This window comes from Melopsittacus undulatus, chromosome 2 (assembly GCF_012275295.1).
Source record: "Melopsittacus undulatus isolate bMelUnd1 chromosome 2, bMelUnd1.mat.Z, whole genome shotgun sequence".
NCBI classification, from domain to species: Eukaryota; Metazoa; Chordata; class Aves; order Psittaciformes; family Psittaculidae; genus Melopsittacus; species Melopsittacus undulatus.
The window spans coordinates 16,880,431-16,901,313 of NC_047528.1; the positions used below are offsets into that span (position 1 = coordinate 16,880,431).

At 38.7% G+C, this 20,883-nt stretch overlaps 1 protein-coding gene across 1 annotated transcript in view; it reads left to right on the top strand.

The window, feature by feature from the left end:
- Window positions 1–6,013: 6,013 nt before the first annotated feature.
- The window catches only part of RNF17 (ring finger protein 17), a 47,736-nt gene continuing 32,866 nt past the window's right edge, over window positions 6,014–20,883 (top strand). The window contains exons 1-12 of the mRNA XM_034072974.1: window positions 6,014–6,063; window positions 6,688–6,779; window positions 7,486–7,544; window positions 8,251–8,306; window positions 10,134–10,224; window positions 12,453–12,533; window positions 13,897–13,997; window positions 14,773–14,944; window positions 16,293–16,369; window positions 17,206–17,280; window positions 18,391–18,665; window positions 19,820–19,897. Of these exons, the coding sequence (XP_033928865.1) occupies window positions 6,014–6,063; window positions 6,688–6,779; window positions 7,486–7,544; window positions 8,251–8,306; window positions 10,134–10,224; window positions 12,453–12,533; window positions 13,897–13,997; window positions 14,773–14,944; window positions 16,293–16,369; window positions 17,206–17,280; window positions 18,391–18,665; window positions 19,820–19,897 (1,207 nt within the window). The remainder of the gene's footprint in view (window positions 6,064–6,687; window positions 6,780–7,485; window positions 7,545–8,250; window positions 8,307–10,133; window positions 10,225–12,452; window positions 12,534–13,896; window positions 13,998–14,772; window positions 14,945–16,292; window positions 16,370–17,205; window positions 17,281–18,390; window positions 18,666–19,819; window positions 19,898–20,883) is intronic.

Below are 20,883 nucleotides of genomic sequence, written 5' to 3' on the forward strand. Positions count from 1 at the left end.
GAAAGGTGAACACACACCTGGGACCAGAAAAATACACAACCTTCCTTTTCAGCAACAGCACAGCTTTAAATCAACCTTAACTGGTCATAAAAAGTCATTTTGCCTCCGTCTTCACTGGCAAATGCTCTGACCACACCACCCAAGTCTTGGAAGGCAGACGCAGGGACTGTGAGAATGAAGATCTTAGGCGCAGTGTAGAAGAGGATCTGGTTCAAGACCATATTAAGTCCATGGGACCTGATGAAATCCATCCGCGGGTCCTGAAGGAGCTGGCAAATGAAGTTGCAAAGCCACTGGCCATCATATTTGAAAAATATTGGCAGACAGGTGAAGTTCCTGATGACTGGAAAAAGGGAAATATAACCCCCATTTTCTAGAAGGGGAAAATGGATGACCCAGGGAATTACAGACAAGTCAGTCTCACCTCTGTGCCTGGCAAAATCTTGGAGCAGATTCTCCTGGAAAGCATGCTAGGGCACATGAAAAACAACAAGGTGCTTGGTGACAGCCAGCATGGCTCCACTAAGGAGAAATCCTGCCTGACCAATTTGGTGGCCTTCTATGATGGGGCTACAAAAGTGATGGATAGGGGTGGAGCAGTTGACATCATCTACCTGGACTTGTGCAAAGCGTTCGACACTGTCCCACATGACACCTTTGTCTCTAAATTGGAGAGACATCAATTTGCAAGGTGGACCACGTGGTGGATAAAGAACTGGCTGGATGGTTGCATGCAAAGAGTTATGGTCAATGGCTCAATGTCCAGCTGGAGACCAGTAAAGAGTGGTGTCCCTCAGGGATCGGTGTTGGGACCAGTCTTGTTCAACATCTTTGTCAGCAACATGGACAGTGGGATTGAGTGTGCCCTCAGCAAGTTTGCCAATGACACCAAGCTGTGTTTTTTGGCTGGTACACTGGAGGGAAGGAATGCCATTCAGATGGACCTTGACATGCTTGTGAGGTGAGCTGATGCCAAGCTTATGAAGTTTACCCATGCCAACTGCAAGGTCCTACAGCTGAGTCAGAGCAATTCCAGGCACACCTACAGGGTGGACAGAGGAGAGATTCAGAGTAGCCCTGCAGGGAAGGATGATCGGGGGACTGGAGCACCTCCCATATAAAGACAGGCTGAGAAAGTTGGGGCTGTTCAGCCTGGAGAAGAGAAGGCTGCGTGGAGACCTCATAGCAGCCTTCCAGTATCTGAAGGGGGCCTACAGGGATGCTGGGGAGGGACTATTCATTAGGGACTGTAGTGACAGGACAAGGGGTAATGGATTAAAATTTAAACAGGGGAAGTTTACATGGGATATAAGGAAGAAATTCTTTACTGTTAGGGTGGTGAGGCACTGGAATGGCTTGCCCAGGGAGGTGGTGAATGCTCCATCACTGGCAGTGTTGAAGACCAGGTTGGATGAAGCCTTGGGTGATATGGTTTAGTGTGAGGTGTCCCTGCCCATGGCAGGGGGGTTGGAACTAGATGATCTTGAGGTCCTTTCCAACCCTACCTATTCTATGATTCTATGATTTTAGGCACAGTGATAAAAGCAAGGTGTTAACTGAAGATGAGTAAACAGTAACTTTTCCTTGAATGGCTATTGTCAGATACTACAGTTGCAAACATTAACTGTTCCCAATAATAAACTTCACTGAAGAAAACAGCAACTGTAGCGTTAAAGCACAAATTATGCACAATGGGAACTATCATGTTACTCAATCACTAACATGTACATCCTGGTTAATAAAAAACCTGACAATCTTGAAAAATTTAATCCATTTCATAGTATAAGCAATCTAAAACAGGAATACTTCAGAATGATGATTCTAAATATTATGAGCCAAAATCTGTGGGTGAGGAATTGCGATGAAGTGCAACATTTCCCTCAGGTATCAATGTCTCAGACCACCACGACATTCTGAAATTACTTTTCTAACATGTAAACTTTAAAAACCAGATAATTCAATTTGTAATACTATGTAATTAGTGTTTCATTCATTGACTCATACATCCAATACACCTGCATATCCTCCATCTACAAACTTTCCTGAATAATTGCATTTTATTCTGTCTGCAGCAGTGTGCCTCCAAACACACATGTAGTTCCTCACATCTATTTTTCTACTTATCATGAAATCACATAGCCATAATAAAGGAAAAAAAAAATACAATAGCAATTACATATCAAACAACCAAGGTACATACACATTTGCAGAATCTAGCACCTAAATGAAAACAAACAGGCAAACAAACAAAGAAATGCTGGCCATTTTTAGTGCATTTAGTCATTACATTTTTGAAAGCAGAAATTCGTGCTAAGAAAGGGTAAAGATACAAACAATGTGACAGAAGGATGCATTTGAAGAAGTAACAACTTGCTGGAAACATGACCAAAACAATATATATGTTTTCAAGCTGCATATGATTACGATTTTTAAATCCAACTACACTGTTCACACCAAAGAAAACCGCCTGTTCAGTATCATCTTTCTAATACAGCGACTTCCCACCACAGACAAAACTAGTGTGCTGCTGAGATCCCGCCTGGGTAAGAAGATGACGAGGGAGCGCACCCAGGATTAACCCACGCTGCCATCTTGTGGCTACCCGCACTAGAAACACTTTCACATCGCCTGCATTTTAAATACTACAGTAATGCCCTCTGAACTCTAAAGGTATAGACAGAAGGTGTTTCTTCTCTCTTGAAAATTACTGTTATATTTTCAGAAGTAATACCCAAGTTTCCAGTTTTATCTTCAGATTTTCGGAGTGGTATGAGCTCAAAAATGAAGGGGTGCAGTATAGGTTCATTGTTTCACATAGAAACTGACAGAGCTATAAACAAACTGCAGGATATGTTGCATAAGTATGCATAAGTATGCATAAGTTGCATGCCTTTCTAAAGGCATGTGCAGAATGTGCAGCTATTATTTTTATCAATTTTTGACAAATTCAGAAGCAGAAAATTATAACACTTGTAAATTGTGGACTTATTAAATGGAACTGAAGTTGAAATATAAGGATAAGCTGTCTTAAAACAAACAAACAAAAAAAGCTAATCAGGCCTAATTAGGCTCCTCATCAAAGAGCTAGTTAGGCTACTTTTTAGACAATCCTGTACACTACTGGTTTAAAACTGCATTCAGACTTTTAACAAAGTCAATAATCTCTATCATTTCCCTTTCTCTGCTACATCCACAAAAAGTCTGCCATCACCCACTTCACATTTGACCCCTCAGCTGTTATCCACTATACTCTTAAGTTATATTCATGAGTTAATTTTTAAGTGGGAATTAACACAGTGTCCTGGGTTCAGCAGTAGCAGTCATTTTTCTCCTTCTTAGTAGCTGGTGCAGTGCTGTGGTTTTGACTTTAGGCCTAGGAACAGCACTGATAACACCGATGTTTTTAGTTGTTGCTATGTCATGCTTACTCTGACCAAGGACTTTGTGAGTCTCATGCTCTGACAGGGAGGAGGAGAAGCTGGAAGGAAGCAGAAACAGGACACCTGACCCAAACCAGCCAAAGAGGTGTTCCATACCACAGCATGTCATGCCCAGGATGTAGAACTCAGGGCAGTTTCCCAGGAGGGCTAGATCACTGCTGGGGTCAGGCTGGGTATCGGTTGGTGGGTGGTGCGTGGTTGTATTCTCTTCCCTTGTTATCTCCCTTATCATTATTATTACTGGTGGTAGCAACAGTGTTTTGTGTTATACCTTACTTACTGGACTGCTCTTATCTCAACCCATGGGAGTTACATTCTCTCGATTCTCCTCCCCATCAGGGGGGAGTGAGACAGAGACTGCGTGGTTCTGATTTACGGGTGGGCTTAAACCATGACACACAGAATACAGAAGATAAAGACAGAATTCTAGGTATACAAGCTTTTTCTTGCCTTTGAAATAGAGCAAGCAATTTTAAAAGCTAAATACAAGCTGAGAAAACTGAGATTTTAACTTCATTGCAAAAACTGGAGAATCTGAGAGAAAAGACAACTGATATTTACAGAACCAAAGAGGGTTTAGCTCTTACGGGACAGAGAGACAGACTTTTTGCCTGTGAAGCATGGGCTAGCTGAAGATGGGGCCATAATATAATCACATGCCATAGAACCAATATCTAACTATAAATTTTCATGTCAAGGAGAAATAAGAATTTCAGGTCCCAGCCCTCTCTTTTGATAGTATTTTGTAGGACTTATTTGTAGTTTATTTCTGAAAAACACATTACTGGTAACAGGAAGTTATACTGTACATGTTTCCTGCAAACTTTCTGTAGACAAACCATGCCAAAGAGAACCAGAAGGGGTCCAAACCACAGCTGTAAAACTTGACAACTCATCTCCGCAAGGATTTTATACAAAGTAGAGTCTTATCAGGTCCTGGTTAATAGTGAGGGCTTCTGAGGGAAAGTATTTACAAGGCATTTGAGGATATCTTCTGGGAAGTTATCCCCTTCACAAGTCATGCTCATTCAAGTGTAGATAAAAGAAAACCAATGCAAGCTTGCCTGATTTGGGTGTTCTACTAAAAAGCGAGTAACCTAGCTCCACAGAATCAGCTAACTTTTGAGTTCTACTGCTCCTTTCTTTCACACTTTCTTTCTCATCACTCCTGAAATCCTTCTTCTGACCTTTTAGCAGACAGGACTGTAGGCTTCTCCTTTGGCACTTTCCTCAACAGATACTGCTTCCCTTGGTCACACCCCTGACATACCCCCTATTATTAAGAAAAACTGGAGTAGTTTGTGTGACCTTCCAACCTCTGCCTTGTTACCCAAGTCAAAACCCCAGCCTCAAACACACTTAGTATGTGTAAAAGTAAAATGAAGGATGGAACCTAGTTTTACTGGGTGAACAGTGCGAAAATATGAACCACCTAGGTTTTGTTAGCGAAATTGCCTCTTGGAAAGTTGGCCTCCTTCATGATTTGTCAAGTGTCTAGGAGTTGGAGGGGAAAGCCAGTCTACACTCAATTTTAAAACATAACTGTATTTTACCAGAGCAGATTTAAGTAAATCTGGAAAATATCGTGCTACATTTATGACAGCCAAAGCAAAAGTGGTAAAACACTGCAAAAACATCTCTTGTTCTGAAAGTAATGAGAGTGCACGTAGACTAGAAGTAACCCCAGAGCATGGACTTAATTGCTTCTATGCCAAGAAAGCCTGATCTCCAGAGTGGGGCCCTGGCCGCGCGGCAGAGTGGTGTGAGCGGATGGGCCCGCGCAGCTCCTCACCGGCCCCACAGCCCCACCACGACTCAAAACGCCAAAATGGAGACAAACACAACGTGCGAGCGCCACAGCACCCACCAACCTCACTCTGTCGCCCCTCTGTGATTGGCTGCGATGAGAAGCAGGCTGGGCGAGGCGCTCGGTGATTGGTGGGTGGGGTGGGTATTTTGGCTGCCTGAGGGGTTTTAGAAGCTCTTGGTGGTGGGTTGTGTCTTTACTGCGCGTCTCCAGTGGTCACGGTATGTCTCTGGTCCCGCCGGTGCAGCGGCCATTTCGTGGCACCTGTACAGGCAGTGCTGCACCGGGCACTGGCTGGGAGGAAAGAAGACTCCTCCTACAGAGTAATTAAAGAAAAAACTCACCGTAGAGCAGGTTGTTAGGAAAGGGGGGGGGGGGGGGCGTCAGTGTACATGGTGGATCACAAACAGAGTGTAAGCCTGCTGTACTGAGATACTGCAGAAATAAAGAAATAATCATGCTGAGGTACAATCAGGAAGGAGGCCTGAGGACCAGTAGTGTTGTCTCCTCCTGTGTCTGGCAGTGGTAAGGTTTAGGGGTAGTGAAGTGAAGCAGCCGGGTAGTGCAGAACAGGCCAATGTTTCGTTGTGTTAGATCGTATTTTCATGGAAAAAAAACACCTTTATGTGTTTTATTTATTTGTTGGGTTTTTTTTTTTAATTCGAGTGTTTAGTGTTGATTCAGGTTTTGAAATGTGTATCTCTTAGAAAACTTGTCACTTTTTTTAAAGCCACATACCATTGTGAGTAAAAGGAAAGAATTCTTGATGGCTTATAGTAATGAAGAACTTCCTAGAAGAAAAATGGAAGCTGTAAGGTATGTGAAGATGGGATTACTGTAGTGGCTTTAATATTTTGAAGCTCTGACAGTATAATTATCAAGAAATACTATTGAAGAAATGTAGAAAATAATGGTTATATTCTGCAGTGTTACAGTTGAATCCATTTTTTTGTATTATGTGTGGGTGTAAAATGTGATTTGTGGAAAGTTCTAGCACTTGGAGTAGGTTCAGAGAAGAGCCATTTTAAATGCATCTTTCAAATACTGAGTTACTAGGCTACCACTATAGCGTACTGATTTGTATGTATATAAGTAAGTAAATCACTGTTGATTTACTTAATATACTTTTAGTTTATGGGAGAATGAATGTCATTAAAACTGTTTAACAGTTTATTAATGCTGGTTCTAGTTACCTTAAATGGTGCATGTCTAAAAGCTCTAGTACCACCTTCATGGATGATGAATTCGGCATCATAGGAGTAAGCCACTTTTCCAGATAAGAGGGTAACACTTTTTTTATATGCATTTAATTAACTGCACCTTCTTCAGAATGTCACTTGGTAAAAAGTAAGCAGATGTAGTTCTAAGAGAGTTGAAAGTCAGAATTTATGTTTGGTTGATATCCCTAAGGATCCTAAACTTTTACTTCCATTTCTGAAGGCAACGTCTTAAGATACTAGAAGAGGATTTAAAAGAACCAAACTGGAAAAGCAGGGATTTCTGTCATGTGTCAAAAGCTATGAGTGTGAAAGGTAAAGCTTTTTGATCTTCTTTCTAACAACTTTGTGGTGTGCAGTGTTAACTATTAATTCATATTTTATATGGTCTATTTAAGACAACAGATGGGCTGCCAGATTTGATTAATGCATTGCTTATTTACTACATTTCCTTAGTAAGAACTGGCAATACCTTTTTGTTTTGCTGTTATCGACAAAGCTACTGAAAAGTTTGGTTTTAAAAGAAGCCTCATTTTTCTGGGATTTTCTGTTTGAGTAGCTTTTTTTCTGAGAGTTGCAAAATCTTGGTCAGTATATAAAACTTACGGATGCTTTACAAAACACTTCTTTTTTCCCCTCTACTATAGATACAGATTTTGAATGTATGTTTTCTTTTGCCATTTTGCCTCCCCTTTCATGCATTTATCATGTCCTGAATGTAGAAGCAATGTAATATAGCTAATCATGCAGATAGTACAGTAAATATTAAATGCAAGTAAGTGGGGGTTTGTTGTTTTTTTTTTTTTTAAATTTTAAGATAACTACCGTATCTGTTTATCTGGAATTATATTTCTAGCTTTAAAAATCTGTCATTACAAAAGTTGATGTACAAATTCCTGTTGACTTGATGGATACTGTCTTGCAGAGTACTCTGGTTGTCATTCCAGTTTGTCTTATTGGTTAAGGTGCCTTGCAGTTAGCAGTGTTGATAGTCAGGTGTTTCTTATGCTTGTTTTTACAGCCTTGCATGATTATGTGAAGGATGAAGACACCATTTTTTTTGGCCTTTCTTCTGCAGAAGTAAGTTGATTTAAAGTTTTCTGTTTGGTAGTCAGTGTGGTAATCTGAAATGGTGGTGTTACAGGACCTTTTACGTTTTTATTGAAAGTGATTAAAGCAAGATCAGGTCCTATGTGAGTTAAGAGCCTGCACTTCATAACCACCTGCTCCCCAGCAAGTCTTTGCTAGCACTAATCATTACGCAGTGTACTATATAGAGCGCGTCTGATGCTTGAGGTATGGTTTTAGGAAGGTTTATTTTTATAGTCCTCATTAATGCCTCGTGTTGCCAGTTTCATTCCACCTTCATTTGCACAAAATGTGCAATAAAGTAACTGGTGCATATGCAAGTTAGAGAAAACCCTCTTTCTCTGTTAGCTCCCAAATAAAAGGACTTAAAAGATTTAAAACAACAAAAAAGCTAGCTTCACTTTGCACAATATTTTTTATCTTATATTTCAAAAAGGAAATCAGCATTCCTTTTACCAGAAACACTTTACCACAAAGATACACTGTTGTCTACAGAGCTTCAGCATGGGAGCTGTTTTTTAAACCTCATTCAGTTCCACAGTACGTACTTTGAAGCTTAGTCTCACTGAAATGGGGCAGGGGGAGAGGTGAAAACAGGCTTATAGAAGTTTTGGGGTTTTGTTTGTTTTTGTTGTTAACTTGGACTTGGATTTAACCCTGCATTTGAACTTGCTTTACTCTTTTCCTCTGAATTTAGAACAAAAGTGATTTTAAACTTGGGCTGTGCAGTGGCAACGCACAAAGGCTAGCAAGGTAAACCTTTATTAACTCAGGTGGGGTTTATGTATTTAGATGCCACAGTGGGGGAAGACTTGACCAAGCAAGCATTTCCAGCTGGTTTTCTTGCTCTGATCTCTTTTTAGTAATACATTCTTTAAACTTCTTGAATGTCTTCTCAGTATGGATGTCTGGTACTGTGGGAACAGCTTGCTTGACGCTTGTGCAAATAACATTTCATTGAAAGGCAGCAAGAGGCAAATTGGTTTGGCTTGTAAATGTTTGGAACTGTAAGTTTTAAGCACTGTGGTAACTCACTGATAAAGGTTCAGAGGGAGAGCTACTGAAATGCCAGGCTGCACCAGGAAGGAATGTATCATTGCAATGCCTCCTTCTCTCCACCCCCCTGCTGCTTCCACTGCACTTTCTGCTTAGATAACCAGTTCAGAGCTATAAAGATGAAATGCTAGCAATGTTCTGGAGTGTATTATAATCTTAAGCTACAGTCACTTGCTTATTTCTCTAGCCTGTGTGAACCTGAAGTCTTAAAGCGGGTGTCTCTCTCCACTGCCATAGCTGTAGAGATTTATGTTGACACAAATGAGAATAGGCCCAGATAATTTTTAGATATGTTACATGAGGGAGGTAGAAGAAATTTGTCTTCTGGGATCGGTACATGTAATGTGCATCACGAACCTTGTCCAGAATGAAGGGGCCTACAGAATCATAGAATAGTTAGGGTTGGAAAGGACCTTAAGATCATCAAGTTCCAATCCCTCTGCCATGGGCAGGGACACCTCACACTAAACCATGCCACCCAAGGCTCAGTCCAACCTGGCCTTGAACACCACCAGGGATGAGCATTCACAGCTTCCCTGGGCAACCCTTTCCAGTGCCTCACCACCCTTACAGTAAAGAATCTCTTCTTTATATCCCATCTAAACTTTCCCTGTTTAAGTTTTAACCCATTATCCCTTGTCCTGTCACTACAGTCCCTAATGAAGAGTCCATCCCCAGCATCCTTATAGTGTGCCTGTAAGGGTGGTGGGGTACTGGAATGGGTTTTCCAAGTAAGTTGTGAATGCGCTATCCCTGGCCAGGTTGGAGAGAGCCTTGGGTGGCATGGTTTAGTGTGAGGTGTCCCTGCCCATGGCAGGGAGGTTGAGCTAGATGATCTTAAGATCCTTTCCAACCCTAACTATTCCATGATTTCCTGTATGGCTGCTAGGCTCTGCAGCAGTGTTCTCCAGATCCTCTCATAGTCCCATCAGAAACAGCAAATGAAGCACAGGAAGAACACAATAGTGCTTCCTTCGTGTTATAAGGCTGGTTTACACAGGCTTTTTAAAGTGAGAGTCTTGATGCATGTTCACGTGCATGTGTACTTTGCAGAAGAGCAGATGTGGATGGCCATATAGCAGCATTTAAGAGACTTTGAACTGGTTCAAAGGTGGCTTCAGTGTAATTTACTATGTAGTCTAAGCATTTTAACAGCCTAAAAAAATATTTGGGCAACAAATGGGAAGTTAATCTTGGAACGTTAATAGTCACGCATTTTATTCTCACTAAAGGTAAAATGATGACCACCTGCTCAGGTTTTGATCAGCCTTGCTAAAATTGTTAAATGAAAAATGTTCCTAAATACAAATTTTAGGATGATGCTAGTAGAAAGGAAACCTTTTGAAAATGAGGTATCTCACAGTATGTCACAGTGTGAAGTTGTACTGTTTCAGGAGTAGGCATATGTGTGTATGTATTTAATGACAGATTTTAAAATACTCAGATTGTGTCTGAAGCATATGTGGGAAGATTGATATTTTAGCTAAAATACGTAGATTTTTTCCTTGAAGTTTTGTTTTGCAGGCCCTTGAGTCACAGTATGGTCACAGCACATACACTTCCTTCAAATGGTGGGCTGAGGGATAAACCAGCTGTAACTCCATCAGCAGACATGGTGTGTTAATATGAAATTTCCTTATCTTCTCACTTGTTATTTTTGTATATACATAGTTAATAATGTGCTTTCGAAAACAAAAGCCTGCATCCTTAATAGTTATGTGCTATCATTCTCATCTTCTCATAGAATTGATGTGCACCTATAGTGTAAATGAAATAACTTGGCAAAGTGAGTGCAGGTCACACCCAACCAGATCATAGCTGACAAGGGCTAGTATATTCAGCTGACTATGCAACTATGTATTTTGAATTTTTCTTTAAAAATACCAGAAGTTTCATAATATTTGGTTTTAGGGATTTTTGATTTCTTTTAAATTTGAGGTAGCTGCAAGGCTCATGCAACACATCCTTAAAGTCATTCAGGGCAGCAGGGTTGTTGGACAAATGAATCTCTCTTGAAGCATTCTGTTCAAGGTTCTAACTTGATCTTTCTGAATAAGGTTTGTGCAAGTTTTAGGCCAAATGAACTAGTGTTGTGGTTTTAAAATGACAGAACAAACTGAAATTAATATGTCCTACTCCAGTCCTGTTTGCTTCTATGGACATTGTCCTGCACAGGTACCTTGAAAAAATTGTAGCTTGCAGGTGTCTTGTCTTGGCTCCTTAAGTAATTTTACTGTAGTGCCCATCAGAGTTTGAAAGTGTTTTTTTTTAACATTTTTTTGAAAAGTCTGTTTGAATAAAGCTCTATCATGTTATCTTAAATTCAATATATTACTATTGACAAAGTATTAAAGGAAATATCATGAGGTTATCTTTGCAGCATCTTAAGTCTGAGGTTGTAAATAATATTTTGATGGTAGTCACCTCTTCTTTTGACAGAATACTTTTCTTTTTGAAAAAGTTATTGAGAAAGAGCTCATATGGAAATCCACATTTATTGAGATCCTAGTCTAGTTGCTACTGGCGTTTTGGTTGGTTAGTTGGTTGTGGGTCGTTTTTTTTTTCCCCAGGCTACTTGGAGAGTGGTTGATGTTTTTTGTATCTTTGGTAGTATCATTTCTTCCATTACTGAGTATATCCATGTCTTTCAAGTTTTAGAATTATTTTTATTTCTGCATCATTGATCATGGTGGGAACCACAGAGAGGTAGCAGTGTAATTCCATGATGTTTTTACTTGTTATATCTCCTTGCATCTGCTCAAAATAGAGTGGGAATAGTTGTCACAGGGAAGGTTTCTAATATGGTTAACATCCAGATCAGTGTAGGAAGAGGGTTTTCTTCCTCTACTAGGAGGGAGATATAATTGGTCTGATATATGCAGATGCATTAATGGGGAAAGCTGTTTTAATGATGAAAGTGATAAGATATCTTTACTAAACTCCATAATGATGTATGTGACCAACAGGGCTCTCTCAAACTGTGGGCAGCACATTCTTTCATCTTTACCAGTATCTGGTCAGATGCAGAGCTGTTTTAGGTTTTTGAACTCTAAGCCTGGATTTCTCTCTAGTGTGCATTCGCTCTCTAACAATAGTGAGGAGCCCTTTACAAATTAGAGATGTCTGTATTTTAGTTATCTTGCCTTTTGGCATGGTGATCTGGTTGCCTGATAGTGACAGACTTACACAGCACCATTCCTGACTGGTGCATTCCCAGCTCATGATACCGTTTTGCTTTTAGCAAAATAACTAGCACTCTTTAGCACTAGCTTTAGTAGTGCCAGTGACAAAGACATTTCTGTATGTGCGTTTGCTTTTGTGCCAGTTCATGTGCAAGCATTTTATTGGTTTTTTTTTTGCATCAGCATAAGAGTGGAAGTTTATTATGTTGGGATTTTTGTTGGTTTTCCCCAAATGATATTCCTAAATATTTTCTTTTTTTTCTAGGCTGCAGTTTTCCCATTCTTGAATCTTGCATGTTTTCTTTGCTTTCTATTAGTAACTTTATTTTACTTTCCTTCATGTACCATCTTTTTTTTTTCCTTCATGTGCTGTTTGGGTTTTTTCATGTATATGCACATGTGCAAATAAATTGCATGTATTTAACAAACAAAAATTTAGAACCATGTTTCAGAAATACTACAACTTAAATGTGTTCAGTGTAAGTCAGGTGAGCTCAGTATTTTCAGCCTGTTTGCAGGTATAGAGCTGCTCGGAGCTTTACACAGATAATCAACCACATCAAATGCCTTTGTCAAAATGGCAAATGTGTCTAACCCATCTCTAGCCCATGTCTTCTAGTCATACAGGCAAACTCATATTCATTGGCAAATCTTTCCCCAGGACAGCAAAATTACGGAAGATATTGATGAAGCTTTGGGCATAGCTATTTGTAATCTCAACCACTTGCATGATGCAAATGAGGTAGGTGAAATAAGTCTTTCATAATTAAATTCTGTCCTTGACTGAAGCTTTTTGTTGTGAGTAGTAATGCATTAATATGCTATTTAAACATGCTTTTGCTGCCTTCATTTTGATCTCTCTTTTGTTCTTTTGACTGTTTGTGCTATTTCTGTGAATGTACAGCTTTAAACTCCAGGCTGTAGTAGTCTGTAAAAGAAGTACATGAGCCTCTCCATAATCTAAAGTCAATAGTTTATTCCACGTATTTAGCATAATCATATATATGTCAGTCAGTAAGTACTAAGCTCTTGTTTCATTGAGTCAGGGTAAAATTCAGCACTTGTTTTTGCTGTAGCAGCTGTGCTAATGTTTTAGTTTTCTCGTGCCTCTTCCTGGAGTTAAAGTGGAAAAGAAATTATATGGACCACAGAAGAAATAATTTTGACACAATATGCAAAATGTGTAAATCAAGTAATGTATTTTTATGCACAGTATAAAATATAGGAAGAATCCTAAAGTGCTGGATGATGCTGTTATAAGGTTTTACTCAGTAACCTATAATACACCAATGATAATTATTTTATTTAAACTTAACTCTTATTAAATGCACTGTGGAAAAGCTTGCAGTTCTGTCTTTGCCATTTCTTTACGAGTATCCTAAGATACTGAGACACAGAAGTGTTTAATGATCCAAACACTTAAAGCAAACTCAGACTAGTAAGTGTGGCATGATGTGTACTTAAAGCCTGTTTTCCATTCCATTTCTTGTTCTGTTGCAGTGGCCAATCTGCCAGTTAAAATTATGTTGAATACCTAATTCATACACTAACAGCATCTCATAAAAACCTATCACTTCAGTGGCTCTAATAAAATAACTCATGCATGCATGCAACTGGGGTCTTCCAACAGCAGCAAAGACAGAGAATTGCCAAAGCAGTTCTGCATTACTGAGATTTATTTTTTTTTCATAGTCTCTTCATTAAATGTAACTATAGTAACAAAACTGATGCTTACCGGGGAAAAAAACTTATTTTTATGCTCACAATGAGTTTCAAAAAACCCAGTAGAACTCTTAGTATGCTCTATTTGGTGCTGTATTAGAATGTCAGGTAGTGAAAGTGAGGCAGGGGGCTCTATGGTTTCTCACCTTATAGATCTAAGGACTTCAGCTGACATGAGGCTCCAGACTGTGCAAACAGATGAGGAAAGGGATTAATGAGCTATAGTTGATTTAAGTGACACTCCTAAGTGTCTTACGTGGTTTGGTGTCACTCTTTTCTGCTGAGACTATTGATCACTGTCTTACTCTTTATTGATTTTCTTCTGAATTTAAAAAAAAGAACAAAATAATAAATGCATGTTTATTCAATGCTGAACAAAACAGATGCTGAAATATTTGGAACTGAAATTGAAGCAGGATGGAGGCAAAGTTGCAGAAACTGCAGATAGAAAATTTGATGAACTTACTGCTTCTCTGCTCTCAAGGTAGTGTAGTAATCTAGTTTGTAGGATGAAGTGGTCAGTTACTTTTATCAAGAAGTTGATTCTAGTTCAGATAAAATAATTCTAAGTAAAATGATATTCTTCACAGGGATATGTCATAACACCTGTCTAGTTTTTGCGTGGTATTTTTGCCCTTCCATAATGGAATCTCAAAGCTGGTTTGCATGGCTAGAAAAAAACTAGCTTATGTAGCCTCTGCTCTTTAAAAAATAACTTTGTCTTGATGATGTTAGTTTTCCAAAATGGCTCAGTTTTGGGCAGTTTTGATCTGGTGGGGGATCAGCAAGAATAACTTTTTTTTTTTTAATTTTGGGGAATTTCAAAGCTGATATAAGCCTAGTGACCCTTCATTTCAAAAATGAAGATTTAAGGGGTAGAGGGATGTCAAAGCTTATGATTACAGGAAAGCCTCTTGAGAGTTGTGTTTCTTATCTTAATAAGCTAAATTTTAAAAGTCAGCTGTTTTCAATTGGGTGTGTATGAAAGTATCAGAGGCTTGGATGGAAGAGTGCTTAAATGTTGAATAAAACCAGAAATGTTTCTCCAATTGGCTTTTCACTGTGAATTCTTCACTTTTGTGGCTCTTCTGAGTATCAAGTTTTCAATACTTTCCACTTTTCATGGTTTGAGAAAAATTATCTTTCTGTGTGAGATGTATCCACTTCGTATTGTGGTATAACTGGCAATTGTGTGTTCAGGTGAAGTTTGTACAGCTGACGGTGTATTAAATTCTGGAAAAATCATGTTTTTAATACAGGAAAAAGAAATTACGTGCAGAATTAGTGAAGAGCATCAACAACTACAGTGCTGGTATTGCAAAAGCTAAGGAAGTCATTGAAGAGAAGAAAAAGTGCTTGATTGGTGTTGTTAGGATTGCAGAGGAGTTGAAAGTTACACCTTCTGTAAGAACCTGTTGTGATCTTGCTCAGGTAGTTACATTCTTACACTGTGAAAAAAGTTTAATCAATATATTCGAGTTTGGATTGAACAGTTCTGTGATGCGTCTTACAACTTCACTGACTTCAGTACTGTAGCAGTAGTGTGTTCTTACCTCACCTGTACACACACATATACACACGCAGAGTCTTAGTCACAAATTAGGGCCTGGTGACATGTGAAACAAAAGAGATGGTCCCTGCCTTGAAGAGTTTGCAGTCTGAAACAGCAAATGGAGTGGGAGGACAGGAAAACTGTGGCACGATACTGATCAGTGAAAGGGCACTGTTCTCATCACTTTAGGAGTGAACTCCTCCAGAGTTAATAGCCAGACTCTCCTGATCCTCTTGATCCAAGCCTTCTGCTCTTCACCCCCATAATACCTGCTGCCCATAGAAATCCACAGTACTTCACATGCTGTATCAGACCAAAGGTCCATCCTGTGAAGTCTCCTGTCTCTGATGAGAGAGAAAAAGGTGCTTAGAGGAAGAAGTATTCAGTGAGTACAGGAAGCTGAAGGTTAAGAATTTTATAACTGGTAGGATACATCAGGTTCGTTACACTAAATAAACATTGCCTCATTTCTGTACAAGCTTTTGCACTACCAAACAGTTGCAGTTGCCAGCAGGAGGACAGCTGCACTATTACTTCCTTGAATGCTTGTGGCAGTGTGCCTCTGTGTACATGTTCACATTACATGTATGTATTCCTATGCAGTGGCAATGAGTTGCACATTTTAATTTTTAAAATGAGGTGTATATGAATTAGCTTCATTTTTTTTCTAAATGTGCTACCCAGTTACTTCATTTGCAGCCTTTGTAGTCTTTGTGTTGGAAAAGATAATGAGAAACTGGTCTCATAATTTTTTGTAGTGTGATTTTTAGGCTGTTCTGTTCCCTGCATCTGGTTGTCACATTGCAAATGAAGAAACATAGTGTTTCTCATCTGACCCAGAGAAGAAGTTTAATCCCTCCTCTTTTCTGCCATTTTTCCTTTGTCTTGCCCAGTTTGACTTCTGGGAGCTGGCTCCCACCGCTGGCCTCTTACTTAAGAGGACACTACTGCCTTCTTACTTAAAATCACCTACTCAGCAGCTTTTCATACAAAAAGAAAATCTGACTTCTACTTACATGCTGACATTACAAAATCGCTAGCCGTTAGGTCTTAGCAATGTAAGAAGACGTAATTGAGACCTGGCTACTGGCTGTTAGTGAGGAAACTCTTGGTGTTTTTTCTGTAAAATTAAAGATGTTATACTCTGGCTTTATGTTTTTGATAATGGGTGCCTATATAATGTGCTTTTTGTATAATAGAAGTTAAGACTGTACTTCTTAATTTCAGGTTATTTATAATTTAAAGTTGCCAGTCAAGGATGAGCTCTCAATAGTGAATAGCTTGAAGGAAAAAATATCTCCAAGGTAAATAATTGGAATAGGAGGTAAACTGGGAGGTAAATGGATGTACTAGTTATTTCAGTTACAGAAACTGTTAGTGTAACAGTTAAACTGCAGAAATCAAACTGCTTCACTTTTACTGAAAAACCACTAGTTCAGATGAGCATGAACTTATCACTGACAATATGGAGTAGTCCTCATCCGAGGCATTGGGGAAAAAAGCACATGTGGGTTTCTGCTATGTAAACATATATATGCATTTATAAAATTCTTGACATATTTCTGCCACTTGTAAACTTCCACTCCTTTCCCTTACAAGGAGAAATAAACTGGGGCAACAATGGCTTGATTTTAAAAAAAAAAATCTTTTTCACCTTCAGGAAAGACTTAAATGCTTCTTTTGGGACTACTTACACTTCAGTTTTCACAAATCGCTTGTTATAACTGGACAGCAAAGCTAAGAATTTGATACTTAAAGTTCTGATAGCCTAAGAAGTCTGTTAGCCTCAAACATACTTTCATCAATGAAATAGCTGTTCATTAGTGTAACAGTAAGTGGAACAAAAAGGACATACATTTTGGACTTCAGTTAAATGTTTATTGAGCTTAACTGAGTGTAGGTGTGAAAACTCAGTAAGTGAATGTTGGAGTACTCTGCATTTGAGAGAAAGCAAGAGTATTGCAAATATGTGAAGATGAATGAGTGACTATTAATAGGAGTGAAAAAGTGAAAATGGAGTAGGTAATTTATCTGTTATTTTACCTCTCCATTAGTAGTATGCTGAAAAATACCATACATCAAAAACTGTCAGAGTGATTTGGGTATTCATTTCATCTTCTGCAATGTTTCTTCTTTCAAGATTCTTCCTGAACACTGATGAGATTACATCTTTGTTAAAAAATTTGGGCAGGATTGAATGGGGAACAGCAGTGCAGTAAGTATGTTTTTAATAATATATATACAGTATTTTTTCTGTTCTTGTGATTGTTTATTGGAGATTAAAACAAAAAATATCTGTATATGCATACGGGTTTCTAAGAATGTAATGAAACAAGGCAAAACTTCAGTTGCTTTTCTTTTTCAGCATTCCACTTAAACTCATTATTTCAGTTCTGACAAGTTTTGCTTGTGTTTCACCAAACCGCATTTCACTGTATCACTTAAATTATCAAAATCTTGTTATACTGTATGCTTTTCAGCTTTGGCTGGCGTTGAAAGATACAGTCATAGAATTGTTTAGTTTGGAAAAGAACTTTAAGATTATTTAGTGCAAATAAACATAACACTGCCAAGTCCACCACTAAACCATGTCCCTGAGCACCCTCTCTGCATGTTCATACTATATGTACTAGAGATGTGTATCATTTCAGCATATAAAAATTACTTCATGTCAGTGTAATTAGCTGTCTAAAATAAACAAAATACTGAGATTTACAGTCTTTCCACTGTACAGTCTAAATACTGATTTTGTCAAATGCAAAAAAATTTACTTAAGCTGTTGTTTAAAAATTACAATAATTAGTCCCTTTATTTATTTTTTCCTGGAGTCTTCAAACTAAAGAAACTAGAACTTGAGAAATTAGACTGGAATTGCAGTTAGGGCTGTTGTAGTTAGCACTGGTTATGTTAAAAAAGGCTTATTTGCATACTGTAATATTTGAAAATCCTGTAGATTACAGTGAAGAGTAACTGTACAAAAGCACATGACATCCATTTTGGTTTTAATGTGAACTGTCTGTCACATTGACATTTCTTGCAGATAGTCTGTATTTGTGCCTGTGTTCTCTGATCATTTAAGCAGGGGTATTTATCTGTGCCCAAGAATATGTGTCATTTTTGTGCTAGTCCTTAAGTTTCAGAATCATATTACTGGTTTTGCTGTCTTGGTATTCAAATATTTAACAGTTATTTTCAGCTAGCACGAGGTGTTTTCTTAACATAGTGATGTGGTCTTAATAAAACTTCTGCTTTGACTTACATGCTTTTGGGAAAACAAAGTGGATTTTACTGATTAATCTCCAAATAAATGTTTTCCCCAAAACAGTGAAGGTAATGGGCAACACACTTGTATCCTTGATGACAAAGAAGAAATACAAGACTGTGATAGTCAGGCCTCTGTACAGAATATTTTTCCAGCATGGAACAGGAAAAGTAAAATAAAGGCTCTTGCAAATAAACTCATTGTTCACGAAGAAGTGGGAAGTACTCAAGAAGAAGAAATACTTCCTATGATACACAAGCAGAGTATTCCTGCTCTACCCAAGACTCCATCCAGCCCTGATGTCATAATAGAAGAAATATTTGAAGATGACCTGGAAAGTAAGTTTTTAATACTGGGTGCATTCAATGTTCCCTTGAGCCTGATGTTATTTATGTGGTTTTTATGATGTGTGTTTGTTGTTATACTTGGCTTGTATGAATTCTTTAATGGTGCCTGTGTTTCACTTTATCATCCTTTGAGTTAGTAGAATTTCTTTTTTTGTCCTCTTTCAGCTTAGCTTAGTGAAAATTCACGAGTTCACTAAAAGAGGGGGTCATAAATTCCCGTGTTTGCCTGGATGATTCTCTTTGATTCTTAATTATTACAGTCCATCTCAGAGTTTCTGACATTGGCTGGAGAATGCTCTTCTGGCAGTTCTTTGGCTTCCTGAATCTTCTCCCAGGGCGTTGTTCTACTTGAACTGTCAATAACTTAGCTTCTTCAGTTTGTCAGATATTGCCTGGACTGTATGAGTAAGAATGTAACTAACAGGTCCAGGAAGTGATTCTTCCCTCTGTTAGGCTATTGTGAGTAATGGACTACTGTGCCCAGTTTTGGACCCTGCAGTACTGAAAATCACTGTTATATTGGAGCGAGTCTAGCAAAGCCCACTAAGCTGGTGCCCAGGAGGTGCTCAGGGATAGGGCTGAAGGCATTGGGAACAAATTGAAATATGGAAATGCCAATGAGATAATGGTATGGGGAGGAATAGATAGATATGTCTCACAGTATAATTAAGATGCTTAATTTCAGAGCATTCTCTGTTCATAACATACCTAGAAAATGTGTATCATTAGTAATGCTTGAGGAGAATGAGAGTAGGGGTGGTGAGAGTAATTGTGGTAACATACAGGTGTGATCAGAGTGAAGTAAGTTTCAGAGGCTGGGCACAACTGTCTAAACCAGTGTATTTCAGAATCCTAGTGGACTTCACAAACCTCTTACTAGAACAAAATTCCTTCCAACTGCAGTATTGTATGAGTTTTGCGTGTCTTGAATCTAGAACTTCTAATGGTTGTTCTGTCATCTGGGAATTAGCATGGGGGCTGGCCACATGCACATTGTCACTGTGTGTATCCATTCAGTCACATCCAATAGGAGAATTTTTGATGTTGGAGAATCCTTACAATACATGCAATGTCTCTTTACTGTATTTGCTGCATTACTACCTATGTATAAGTGCATTGTGCCTTTCTTCTAAAATAATAAACAGCATTTCCCACAGAATGTCATGCTGATGAACAGAGGAAGGAACTCTTTGAGAAAGAAACGTCTTTTCAACACAAAGCTGGTTAGTGGCTTTCCTGTCTGGTAAATGGTTTAGTAGAAGGGACTCATCATCTAAGTAGTGAGAGCAGATACTGGAATTTGTTGAAGAGTTGGGCACATACATTAGCATTCTAGTTGCGATGAAGAATGTACTAGGAAGCAGATTTGATCATCCCTAGTTAGCATGTATTTGCTCACATGTAAGAGCAGAGTTTGAGTACATGATTCCATTACAGTTAAAATAGTCTGGGAGGTGCTTGCAGTACAAATATTATTCTTAGCACAAGCAGTTTTCCTCTGCAAAAGCACTCCCTGGTCTGCTTTCCTTGCTCATGTAAAGAAATACTGTTGTAAGGTTTACTATGAAACCACTTAGTTGGAAGATGCAGTACAGGAAGTACCAAGCAACTCTGAGGAACTCAACCCTGGCAGTGCTTCTCAATACCTGGCAGATATTTGACATAATGATAGCAGTGCCAGCAGTGAGCAGTGGGACCCATTTCTTAGGTTGGTAGCTCATATACTGAGTTTTGAACAGTTGTCTTGTTCTCCCTCCATCTGTGTTTGGTTTTCTGAATTATGAGTGAACCAGTGAAACTGAGGAAATAAGTTACTTCATTCAGAAATTCTGCAGGCAGAGTTCATGTGGTGCTCTGAGCTTTGCTGATTGTTGAGTGTAAATAGTAATGAAAGTGGAAGAATAGAGGTTGCAGTACTGGGGAAGAAGAAACTGACCTAAAAAGTTGACATAGAAGAACAGCTGGGAAAAGATGTGCCTTAATCTAGGACATAAAATAGTTGTAGTGAAGAAAAAAGATAAACTGCTTTTTATTATTTGCTTGTTGGTTTGGGGTTTTTTAACCTCAGAATCATGTAAATATGCTTTTCCTGTGACAGTTTCTGGTCCAATAACTTGAGAATTCACTGGCTTCTATTAGTGGGGCTTGCTTGACAGTGTTAGGGAAGTTGAGCCGTTTAACACCATAACAAGTTCTTTGGAAATAAGGT